Raw genomic sequence first — 13,131 nt, 5'->3', positions numbered from 1 at the left:
TGAAAGACTTGTTGTTAATAATACTACCTTGTACTTTTATGCTTAATATTTGAGCAAGATGATCACTAAAACTTGCATTGAAAATTCTTAGTGAGGTGGTGTGATCAAGAGCTGTTTGGCAAGTTTCTGATACTCGGGTAGCTGCTTTTACTTCAGCCTTTAAATTGTAGGACGTTGCAAGGTTCAAAATGGTCTCCCTATTTCCACTATTCGTGAGGAAGTCAATATTGAAGTCCCCACAGATTATCAATTCACAATCCATTTTATTTACTTTATTTAGTAGTGACTCCATTTTGTTTAAGAAAAGTTCAAAATTCCCGGACGGTGATCGGTAAACTTAAGCAATAACCAGGTTGAACTGAGTAATTTTTATAGCTGCAATTTCATAATCCTTTTCGACATTTGCCCTAGTTAAGTCAGGTAGTGTAATAAAATCTACATTATCCTTTGTGTAAATTCTACCCCGCCCTGCTTGCTGTTTTTCCTGCAGTAGTAAGTAGCCAAGACAAATGTGTTTATTTTCGTATTCTGGATTAAGTCTGGGTTAAGCCAGTGCTCAGAAATGCATAACACTGAGATATCATTAAGTTCGTGTGTTAATAGAACATTAATTTCATCGATCTTATTATGCAGGGATTGCACAGCAAACTGATGGACTGGTTATGTCACTCATCAATAAAATGAAAGCTATTGTACTTTGAAACAAAACATTCCTGTGTTTGTTTATTATCCATACTTTTTTATGTTTTAACTGGAGTCAAGAGTTTGTCTACCACAGAAGTAAATGTTGAAAGATGTTTATGCCTTTTAAGATTCAGTTTAAAAACATAATTGTTTTGCAGGCCGCTTGAACACTAATGAGGACAATGAAAACATGCTAGGCTACGACTTATATAGCAGTGCCCTGGCTGATATACTGAGTGAACCTTCACTTTCAATGCCAATAACTGTTGGTCTTTATGCTAAATGGGGAAGTGGAAAATCCTTCCTCCTCAACAAGCTCAGAGGTATGTAGTATTATGAGAAACCATATGGAAATATTCAGAAATTGTTAACTTCTTTGCAGTTGCATGAAATACTACCACTTTGAAAGTACAAATGAAATCAGAGGTCACATAAGAGCAAAATCTGGTGCACTGCAGCTGTTAACACCTTAAAGTAAGTGCAAAATACACCACTAAAACCAAACACAGCAACTATGTATCGCTCCCACAGCAGTCATTGCAATTCGTTCATTGGTGTAGTCTTTGATTCCTTCCCCATAACTGCAAGTGGAAGTCTGTAGATTTGATGTGATTTCTCTAATTTAAGACCCAACAGTTTTGGGTCGTAACATCCATCAGCACAGTATTATATCTTTTATAACTTTGCCAGCTGCTATTCTGTATTCTCTGGTTTCCCATGGGCCAAGCTATAAACTAGTGTGGCCCCTAGCTGTGTGAGATTTCAATAACCAACACAAAAACCAATTTCTGTACACAGCATGAATGATTTTGATGTAACTTTCGCTTTATGCCATCATCACTCTAACGTATGGGCTGTATCTTATATGCTGATGCCTTGTGTAGTTTCTGATTTCCAGTGTATTAAGATCACAACCAATGACTTCTAGTTGTTCTTAGGCTGTAATTGAGGAACACACAAGAGATGTAAGCCTCATTCCATCAATTTAAACTCTCTTCTTTTAGTCAGTGTTACTTCATTTTGACTTTATGTAGAAACTACACAGAAATAGTTCCCAGAATCCAATGACAAATGGTTTTAGCTTTAAATTATGATGACTACAGCACTGCAAGAATGAATTTTTATGTCACATGTCAGTTGCTTTGTGCAGAACTTACATAACAAATACATAAAAGCTTAAACCAACACAAATTTAGTTTTGAAGCCCTCAGTGCTTCTTAACGGAGTTTAAGTTTGTAACCTGGTACAGTGCTATTTATGTAGTCCTTGTGTTATTCCACCACATTTGCAAAGAAAGCTGATTGATTGTCCTTAATTTTTATTATTACTACCTTATGTCGTTTTTGGAAACCCAGAATCTACTCTGTAGGAATCAACATGGATTCCGGAAACAGTGATCGTGTGAGACCCAACTCGCTTTATTTGTTCATGAGACCCAGAAAATATTAGATACAGACTCCCAGGTAGATGCTATTTTTCTTGACTTCCGGAAGGCGTTTGATACAGTTCCGCACTGTCGCCTGATAAATAAATGTAAGAGCCTACGGAATATCAGGCCAGCTGTGTGGCTGGATTGAAGAGTTTTTAGCAAGCAGAACGCAGCATGTTGTTATCAATGGAGAGACGTCTACAGACGTTAAAGTAACCTCTGCCATGCCACAGGGGAGTGTTATGGGACCATTGCTTTTCACAATACATATAAATGACCAAGTAGATAGTGTCAGAAGTTCCATGTGGCTTTTCGCGGATGATGCTATAGTATACAGAGAAGTTGCAGCAATAGAAAATTGTAGCGAAATGCAGGAAGATCTGCAGCAGATAGGCACTTGGTGCAGGGAGTGGCAACTGACCCTTAACATAGACAAATGTAATGTATTGTGAGTACATAGAAAGAAGCATACTTTATTGTATGATTATATGATAGTGGAACAAACACTGGTAACAGTTACTTCTGTAAATTATCGGGGAGTATGCGTGCAGAATGATTTGAAGTGGAATGATCATATAAAATTAATTGTTGGTAAGGCGGGTACCAGGTTGAGATTCATTGGGATAGTCCTTAGAAAATGTAGTCCATCAACAAAGGAGGTGGCTTGCAAAACACTCGTTCGACCTATACTTGAGTATTGCTCATCAGTGTGGGATCCGTACCAGATCGGGTTGATTGAGGAGATAGAGAAGATCCAAAGAAGAGCGGCGCGTTTCATCACAGGGTTATTTGGAAACCATGATAGCGTTACGGAGATGTTTAACAAACTCAAGTGGCAGACTCTGCAAGAGAAGCGCTCTGCATCGCAGTGTAGCTTGCTCGCCAGGTTTCGAGAGGGTGCGTTTCTGGATGAGGTATCGAATATATTGCTTCCCCCTACTTATACCTCCCGAGGAGATCACGAGTGTAAAATCAGAGAGATTAGAGCGCACACGGAGGCTTTCAGACAGTCGTTCTTCCCGCGAACCATACGCAACTGGAACAGGAAAGGGAGGTAATGACAGTGGCATGTAAAGTGCCCTCCGCCACACACAGTTGGGTGGCTTGCGGAGTATAGATGTAGATGTAGATGTAGATGTAGATGTTTAAAAATTAAGAAACGAAACTTTTCACCCTGAAATTTTTTTTCCCATTTTGCACAATAGAAATGACTGGAACTGGGTTGAATGGTGCTGTAACTTGTTTTTTATCCCTTGATATTCTAGTTGAAAATTTGGTTTTCCAGTGTCTCAGTTAGAATTCACTTGATATCAGTTGAGGAAAGAAAAAAAAGTGATCCTACATCCCAAAAAATGCTCAGGATATCAATATTGTTAGGTGATAAAGTAAAAAAATTTGATTGTTGTGTATTTGTCATTATCAACATTTTTTTGGGTCCCTTATCAATTTCATTCTTATAATCATTGTGACTGTTGCATTTCACTGTAATCTGTTTCTTTTCTTGTTTACCTTCCATATTTGTCACTTACAATTTATTTTTGTTACTTTTATTTCCCTACAGAGGAAATGAAGAATTTTGCCCGGCAGTGGATTGATCCTGTATTCCAGTTTTCCTCTTTATTGTTGGCTGTTGTTGTGCACATTTTGCTGATGACTGGTGTTGTGGTTGGGTTGGTTTCTGGCCAATGGGTGGCTGGTGTCAGTACAGCTGCAGCTCTTCTTATCCTAATTTACACATTCCTTGTTGTTATATGGTATGGAAGCCAGAGGTAAGTGTGTGTCTTATACTTTATGATCCACAGAATGATTAAGTAAAGTGAAATATTTAGTCAAATGTACTGTTACTGTGGATTGTATTACATGTTGTTTCCATGTAAAGCCATAGTCATTCATATATTTGTGCAGTTACTGTCATTGTTTTGAAGCCCAATACACTAATTCTCAGATTTTTTCGTCTATCACTTTTCATTTCTCCTTATTCTAGGTATGACTGGTACTGGCCATACAACTTTAATGTGTCACTGACACGGAAGCTCAATACTTTGAAATTAATCTTGCAAGTCATGTTTTGTCATCCTCCTGGTTCACACTGGAATGATGGAATAACTGCACAACCTATTAGGTGAGTGTACCTGTAAATGTAGAAAAACATTGCTTGTCTAGCATAAGTGATATTACAGTCTGTGATGTGGCAATAACAACATACTGAAAAACAGCCTGTATCTGAGGGTTTTTATTGTGAGCTAAGAGTAGAAAACTAAAATGAATAAATAAAAGAAAGGGAGGTCTAGGAGTAGTCATGTGAAGCCTAGGAGTGCAAAAAAAAAAGTTAGGATGACCTCTATGTCCCTTGGCTGCCTGTAACTCATTTGCCTTTATTTCAGACTCTGAGAGTTTGCATTTATCATGAAATGTCTGTGTTACTGTTTGGGTGTCCTTCCTATATTCAAAAAGAATTACTTCATGACTTTATCACCTCAGTTTGGAAGAGTCATCATCATAGCCATGTCAGTTCTGTTTTATAACAATAGAAGAACAGTTTCCAATTCACAATTTACTTTAGATATTGCTACTGGCTACTCACTAACATTTGCTTTCAGATTCTATTTCACAGATCAGACCAGAGTTAGCAGTACAACTGGAGGTGAGAATTCTGTGGTGCAAATGCTTGGTTCTTTGTATGACTCAATAGAGAGGGATTATGGGGCATTTGCAACTCGTTTGTATAGGGCTTTCCGACCTAAAGCAGGTAGGTGGCATAGAACTAATTGTCATGTAGACTACGAAAACTATAATTTTCATTTGACTTTGTGTTTCTTTAGTTATTTCTGTTGCTTCGTGTTTCTGTGACAGAACTGATTCTATTTCAGTGAAGTCAACCTCTGCATGGCGTTGGCGGAAATTGTGCTGTTTGCCTTATGTGGTTATATTTGAATTTGCATTCCTTACTGTACTGGGAGAAGTCTCCATGCTGGCATTGTATCTTGTTGATGTTCTAGATAATGGGTAAGTTAAATAAGTTAGATGTCCATTGCTTTGTAGCATTCTTATAACTGATGTATTAAACTTCAAGTAAGCATACATACTACGTAGCGTGCTCAGGGATATTTGCAAATTACTTATGTAGAAGATACGCTTTTGCTAAGTTACTTATTTAGCAGTAGTATACATTAGCAGTGTATTTGCCACATTATCACTGTATGTATTTCCTTTTTGAAGTTTGTAAATGTACAACTGAAAGCATTTTGTCATGTTTGTGATAGGAAAAAGGACACTTTTGAAGGCACCATGGTAGTTGCACTAATGATAGCTTTGGGTGTTCTTCTCGCTTCTATAGTAGTGGCGAATTTATATACCTGGAGTCAGATGCTGCAGGCACTTCTATTTTCCCAGCGAAGGCACCTGCAGAGGACAATTGCTCGCCTTGATACTTTGAAATCTGAGGGATTCCTTCAGGCACTTCGTTCTGAAGTCAACCTCATGACTGAAATGGTAAGCTTGTGGAAGATCTATTGGATCTTAGTGTGCCAAGTTGTATGTAAGTGAATATCTATAAACACAGATAATTGACAGTTTTTAGATGTTCTTTGTCTCTCTATTGTAGTTAATGTGTGTTCCATTTGTGGGCATTGTCAACAGCAACTCTGCAACACTTGTGTGTGATGTCAAAGACTCATAAAGTAGAATAATAATTTATATGTGTAAAATTACACAGTCCAGTCACATTAATGTTACCACTGCCTGTGTGTAGTACCCACATGCAGATGACAGGTGGCAACACTAGAAATGGAGGATATACAGCGTGTCGGGGGGGAATGCCAGAAACGGTGCACTCGTTGTCCTAATGTGAAGCGGAAGGATTTATCTGACTGCCAAAGGACATGATCATTGGCTTTTGGGTCAAAGGTGGAAAGATTTATGAAAGGCTAAGATTGTTAACTGTTTGCATGTCTCCACGGTTAAAGTATACCATGCACGACAAAATGGCTCTATCCAAAACCAGTACCAAAGCAGCTGTGTGCACTATGGGCAATAGATGATGGGGATGAACAGTGGCTGCAGAGATATGTACGGACAAATAGATGTAGAACTGTTGAGTAACTGGCCACCCAGATCAGCCAAGGGGCTACAAACAGTGTCTCCTCAATGACTGTTCAGTGAACATTGCTGCTTATGGGCCTTTGCAGCACGTGCCTGGTTCATGCACTCAAGTTGACTGCTGCTACGGTCGCAGGTTCGAATCCTGTCTGGTCATGGATGTGTGTGATGTCCTTAGGTTGGTTAGGTTCAAGGAGTTCTAAGTCTAGGGGACAGATTACCTCAGATGTTAAGTCCCGTAGTGCTTACAGCCATTTGAACCATTTGAATTTTTGACTGCCATTCATTGGCACCAAAGTCTGGAATTTGCATGCCAGTACCAGAAGTGAACATTGAATGAGTGGCAACAGGTGGCCTTTTCAGATGAACTGCATATTATGCTTCATTGGAGAGATGGCGATTGGCAGGTAATGCGTGGAACATTTGACTGAAAACACCTTGCAACGGTTGTTGGAAGGGTCCAGGATGGAGGAGGGAATGTTAAGGTCTGGGGAATGCTTGGTGATCTCATCATTCTGGACGGCACAGTGGATCAGCACAAGTATGTGTTTGTTATTGGGACAATGTCCATCCCTACATATCCTCAGCATGATAACGCCTACCAGCAGGGCACTGCAACATGTCGCACAGCTTGCTCAAAGAGCACAAGGATGACATTGCCTTATTCCCCTGGGCACCAGACTTCCTGGATTTAAACCTAGTCAAGAATCTGTGGGACCACCTCGATTGGGCTGCTAGTGCCATGGGTCCTCAGGTGAGAAACCTTGCACAGTTGGCCATGGTGCTGGAGTCGGCATGGCTTCACGTCCCTGCCGTTACACTTCAGAACCTCATTGACTCGTCTCACAGCAGTCTGCACTGAATGGCCATTAATCAGTCTTTTTAACAGATGGTCACTTCAATATGACCTGACAGTGTATTTTATAATATACTTAAAGTACTACCTGTTTTTTTAATGTTTTTATTGTTTGTATCATTCTTACCTTGTGCAAAATAATTGTTCAGCTTCCTGTATTTCTACTACCACAAATATGCAGGACAATTTATAGTGCTAGTGTTTTTTACAAATGTTTCAACAGGACTAGCTAGCAGGTAGTAAATCAGTTAGACATGATCCATCCATCATAGATGATTGATTGTGTCAGTCTATCTTAGCAGAGGTATTGTGGCTGACACTCAAAAGGCTGTAAACCTGTGGCTGCAGTGATGTACATGTGTGTATGTTTATGTATGCATTTGTGTGGGAAGGAGGAGGGATGGGGTGTAATGGTCACATCCCTTCTCCTAATCCCCACACCCACCCCATTTGTCTCAGTCTTGGAGTTTGGTTATTGTAAGAAATGTAATAGAAGTTCTTATAAAATTTTGTAATAAAAAGTTTAGGGTTTAATGGAAAGAAGCAAAATCCCTTATACATCAGGAGCCTTCAGTAATTGACAGAAAGGACTTGAGAGAAATACTGCCAGAAACTAATGGAAAGGATGAAGGTCATGTAGGTAGTTACGGAGTATCTTGGGAAGTCGCTCAATACAATGAATCGAGGCAGATGCAGTATAACAAGATGAGCAAGAAGCCAGGTTAAGATGTATGTGAAATTTCCAGGATGTGATACTAGAGAAACTACATTTAAAAAGTTTTGTTTCAAGCCAGTAAAAGTTAGCATACTGATTTCTAATGAGTGAATTGCTAGATAATTAAAATTCCATTACCTGACAAACTTTTATATGAAAATGTTTATGCTCTCTCTCTATCCAGGTCAAATGCTTAGACAGCTTTACTAGTCAACAAACACGACTTGTTATTATAGTTGATGGACTTGACAGCTGTGAACAAGACAAAGTGCTACTTGTCTTAGATGCAGTGCATATGTTGTTCTCAGACTCCATGTCTCCATTCATTGTTATCCTTGCCATTGATCCTCACGTCATTGCAAAGGTTTGTGCCAGTTTTAAATGTTTATTGTGAATTTATATGATAAGTTGGCATTCATGCAGTAAACTAATATTGTATTTTTTCTGTCCATTCTCAATCAGATTGCTAGTCAGGTTAGTATTCAGTTGACTGCTGTTGTGGAAAAGTTGATGTTTGCATTTACTGCATTTGTGTATTGTTATGGTTCTTTTTGTTATCAGTTTTCAGCCACCCTTATAACTTCAGAATATGTTTGAGTGTTCCACATCATATGTTTCACCTTTGAGAGGAATTAATTTAAATATTATAGTGCTATTCAGATGCTTATTCCCAATGGCATAGAAGACTGACTGACTGACTGACTGCATGCACCAGTTTAGGTCTGTGGAATGATAAATATTTTTTCCTAACAGTCCACCAACAAATGCTATAAATGCAACCATTCATTTAATAGGACTCAATTCTGTGAAATTGGTTATAATTTTTATCTTGTAAAAAAAACTTATTTTGTAGAACAAAAAACATTTCATGATAGTGGTTTCACTACACCGTTCATACGCTTATACCCTTGCCGCCCACCCTCCACCCCCTTATCTCCTAAATATAAAATATATAAAGGTCTATGGGACAAATTATGTGGGGAAACCCTTGTAACCAGTGAATGTTTTATATGCCACATTACAGAATATGTAAGAGGGGCTCTTTGCTGACTTTATAGTTTGGAAGGCTGCATTTCTTCTTCTGTGCTTGGGTGATGTCATTCAAATCATTTGTGTGCATATCTTCGTAGTGTTCATCAGATAATTGCATTTTTATGTGCTCTGGTGCAAAGACAAGGTATATAACTTCATGTTCTGTGGGAAAACAATCTCTCTTTTCACTTTTCAATTTGATTGCTCCATTATGTATATTCTATCACTTCATTGTGGTATTAGAAAGTGAAGAAAATACCTCCTGGTGATATTAAAATAAATGAGAAAACTGTATATGTACATACTCTATTCTGCCTTCCTAAGGTTCTGGTGAATACTGCATTCTCATATTAAACAGAGAAACAGTTCAATCATTGTTTGTAGAATTACTGTATGTCATCATAGGAGTTCTGCCTTTAGAGTGATTCTCTCATAAGTCATTTTATCTATGATATATTGGGAATAGGAGTTGGTTATTTCTGTCATGAGTTGAATTTTTTAGAACTTTTTTTTCACTGAAAGTACATAAAAAATAACTCAGCCAGTATTATACTGTCATTTTTCTTTAATGTCGAACAATAGAGAGACATCAGAATGAGAAGATTTTTGCTTATGCTTATTAGGTGTACTAAGCACCATACCTCTTTCTGAAGGCAAAACATTTACTTTATATGGATTTATGTAGTTTCTTTTATGTAATTGCTGAATGGCAAGAGAAAGGTTGGGTGGTTGTTTTATATGCAACTGTAAGGAGGAATGGTATGCCTCAGTGAAATAAAAAAGTGATGAATAACAGGCTTTAATTCTACAGAGCATGGAATTGCCATTTGCAGTTATGTATGGCATGAATGTGTTTTGGTTCCTTTATTCAAATTTTATGTTAACCAAATGTCTGCCTAACTTGGAATGCATAGAGAGAATTTCTACAGGCAGTATCCTTGTTATTACTATTATTTAATGATTTTTGCTCCTTCTGTTTTGCGATAGTCTTCTCAGAATCTCAATCTTTGTGTATTAATATTTATTACACCACTGCAGTAATGATAGACATACTGAAGACAGTGGATAATTATTCTGACAAGTTTTGCTAATTGTTTCCTCTTTCATTTTTTGTTACTTGTGTCTTAGATTTTTTTTGATTTGCTTGGAAGATCTGATATGTTTTGTTGAATGTTTATTAGCACTACTCATAATGCAACTTTATGTGTAATTTGTTTTATGAAGAATTGTGTGAATAGTGTTAGAGAATTGACTTGTTTTTTGTGCTTCAAGGAATTTGGTTGTGGTGTAAGCTTGCACTTCATTTGTAGAAAAGCTTTTAAATGTCAGTTACACCTAAAATGAATTTGTCATGCAGGCTGTGGAAGTCAATAGTCGGCGCCTGTTCAGCGAATCAAACATTGGTGGCCATGACTATCTACGCAACATGGTTCATTTGCCATTTTATCTTCAGAATTCAGGGCTACGCAAAGTAAAGGTTGCTCAGGCAACAGCAGTGCACCACCACAAGAGTAATGCTACATGGACTGAAAATGAGGAAAATGTTGCTTTGGCAGCCACAACAAGTGCAGTTTCATCAGTAAGTGTGTTGAGTAGTATGTGGCATGATAAATTTTACAAATTCTCTTTTTTTGTCCCCCCTGTTCCAGGTTAATAACCATTCCTTGCATAATGAGATTCTCACTCTGCAGCGGAGCGTGCGCTGATATGAAACTTCCTGGCAGATTAAAACTGTGTGAATCTCATTCTGGAAACATCCCCCAGGCTGTGGCTAAGCCATGTCTCTGCAGTATCCTTTCTTTCAGGAGTGATAGTTCTGCAAGGTTCGCAGAAGAGCTTCTGTAAAGTTTGGAAGGTAGGAGACGAGATACTGGCAGAAGTAAAGCTGTGAGTACCGGACGTGAGTCGTGCTTCGGTAGCTCAGGTGGTAGAGCACTGGCCCGCGAAAGGCAAAGGTCCCGAGTTCGAGTCTCGGTCGGTCACACAGTTTTAATTTGCCAGGAAGTTTCATTCCTTGTGGAAATAATAGAACATCTACATCTAACAGTTTTGATGAAAAATTATTCATTAATGTTATTTAGTCTTGTCACATGCACTTCAATATGTGTGCTTTGAATCTGATTTGTGCAGCACCTTGATGAAAGAATCATAGGGAAAGAAAAGTTGGAATGAGAGAAAAAGGATGAGGCTACAATGTGGGGAGGGAGGAGGAAAGAAGAAAGCTGAGGAGGGTAGGGCAAGGAACTATGACAGTATGGTCTAAAGAGGTAGGTTGGAAGAATGTGAGAAAGAAAACAATAATAGTTCACAATCTCTCTTAAAGTTGAACACACTCTGTTTCAGTAGATGATCACAAAGAAAACCCTTCAGAGTTTCCAAAACATACATGCTGTTGCAAATCTTTAGGATAAGAATTGTATAGCTTCTAGAGAATTCTCAACTGAGTCCTTTGAGATGAACTAATAGTCAGAAATGTATATTTATTTTTTTCTTGAAGTAGCTTGCACTGTATAGCAACAGTGTAAGTGCATTATGATTTTTAAAAGTTGTGACTACCAGTCTCAATGCATGTGTTACAGTGACACACTGCATCCTGTCAAAAATCTCTTTGTCCTTTGTGTACAATAAACCAGGCAATTCTACTTCAGTTTCTAATAATGTTTCACACAAAACAATTTGTGTAACTCCATAGGAAAAAACTGCTAGAACAAAGATCTGGTGATCACACTAACTGTAGGACAGGACGTCTTCTGCCAGACCATCACTGTCACCAGCCAATTGAAAATATACCCTTTTATTGACAAAAGGAGGTGCATTTTACACCAGTTGTTGCAGCATGCCTTGAACAAACACTTGATAACTTGCAATATTCAAATAAGTGGCAGCAAATAAGGTCCCATCGAGTTATCTGGCACCACATTGATAGAAAATAGTTTGTGGTAATCTGAGGTGAGTGTGCTGTCTGAATTTCTATCGCACCCTCAGGTCTCTCAGAGCAGCTGAAAACATTACTACTACATTTGAGGGAGACTTCATCTGTAAGCAATACAAAATGTTGGAAATTCAGCAGTGCAGCAGTTGGCTGAATAATCCATTGAAAGAAATGAATTCCAGGTCCAAAATTATTTGTGCCCATTTTTTTCATATGTTCATGATAGGGGTGTAACTGCTGCTTTACCATTTTTCTATTCATTGTAATCTTCAAAGCCTGCATTTTTTTGGACAAGTTGACCAGCATGTTGATGAATCTTCTCCCTCGTGATCTAACACCATCTCCCCAAATTTTGCTGTACAAGCAGACATCATCTAGAAGACAGCTTTCCCCAGTGACATAATTAAGATGTTCCATATAACGACAAGTATTTGTTTCAGGACTTCTTTTAGTTTTGACCAATACTATCCCCTGTAAGAATATGAACCACTTTTTTTTAAATACGCTGTTTAAGAGGCACTAGCATAGACAAATATGGTCCTGGAGAATTGGTGGAGTCAAGGAAGGAAGAAATATTTTTCTGGGCTGTATTTTCCTACTCTTCATTGCTGGCTTATGTGGAATGCCTTTTCATAATGTTTATTTAGAAGATTGTTATTTAATTTGTTTTGCTTGCTAGTGAAGTTTTACTCATATTACTTTGGCTAAAATTTTGTTGATAGTGTTTACTTAGTATTATCAGTATCACTAATTCTTTCCTTTCATTCTCTATTCTTCTAATTTTTGATTCAGTGCTATAAAATTTCACACAATTTACATTGGGAATTTTACTTGTTTGACATGCAGTTGTTGATTACACAGCTTTAGAGTCTGCTGGTAACCACGTTTTTCTCTTTTCTTCCTCCTGTTTTCCTGTTTTTCCTATTCGTCATCATCATCTTCTTCTTCTTCTTCTTACCTCTTGCTCATTTTAAATTAAATAAATTTATTTTATATTTTATAATTGTAAATAACTTACAAGTTTAAATGTGTTATCTATCACAGTAGGCCATATTTATGAACTGTGCAGGTTATACTTAAAAGCATATTTTTTTCCGGCAGGTTTCTGGTCGACGTCTGTCATCTGAGTCTGGATTCAGCAGCACAGATAAACTGAAACGAAAGGGATCTCGAAAACTGAAGCTGAGTGAAAGTGTTGCAAGCAGCCTGGGCAGTAATTTAAATCGTGTTGGTGGAGCACATGACTTAACAAAAATGCTGTTGACAGATGATTATTTCAGTGATGTAAATCCTCGCAGTATGCGGCGCCTCTTGAATGTTGTTTACATTACAGGTAAACTGTGTAATGTGCTCCTATAGCTGTTCTTTATGGTTATTACATCCAT

The 13,131-nt window shown here is 37.9% G+C and overlaps 1 protein-coding gene across 8 annotated transcripts in view; it reads left to right on the top strand.

The window, feature by feature from the left end:
• The window catches only part of LOC126350130 (kinase D-interacting substrate of 220 kDa), a 372,816-nt gene that overhangs the window by 309,787 nt on the left and 49,898 nt on the right, over positions 1-13,131 (top strand). For all 8 annotated transcript variants that reach the window (XM_050002494.1, XM_050002491.1, XM_050002489.1 and 5 more), the window contains 9 exons: positions 843-1,007; positions 3,675-3,882; positions 4,098-4,235; positions 4,714-4,862; positions 4,984-5,119; positions 5,377-5,605; positions 7,967-8,146; positions 10,172-10,393; positions 12,848-13,079. In XM_050002494.1, coding sequence (XP_049858451.1) covers positions 843-1,007; positions 3,675-3,882; positions 4,098-4,235; positions 4,714-4,862; positions 4,984-5,119; positions 5,377-5,605; positions 7,967-8,146; positions 10,172-10,393; positions 12,848-13,079 — 1,659 coding nt within the window. The remainder of the gene's footprint in view (positions 1-842; positions 1,008-3,674; positions 3,883-4,097; positions 4,236-4,713; positions 4,863-4,983; positions 5,120-5,376; positions 5,606-7,966; positions 8,147-10,171; positions 10,394-12,847; positions 13,080-13,131) is intronic.

Source organism: Schistocerca gregaria, chromosome 1, assembly GCF_023897955.1.
Source record: "Schistocerca gregaria isolate iqSchGreg1 chromosome 1, iqSchGreg1.2, whole genome shotgun sequence".
Lineage (NCBI taxonomy): Eukaryota > Metazoa > Arthropoda > Insecta > Orthoptera > Acrididae > Schistocerca > Schistocerca gregaria.
This window is presented reverse-complemented; position numbering and strand designations above follow the sequence as displayed.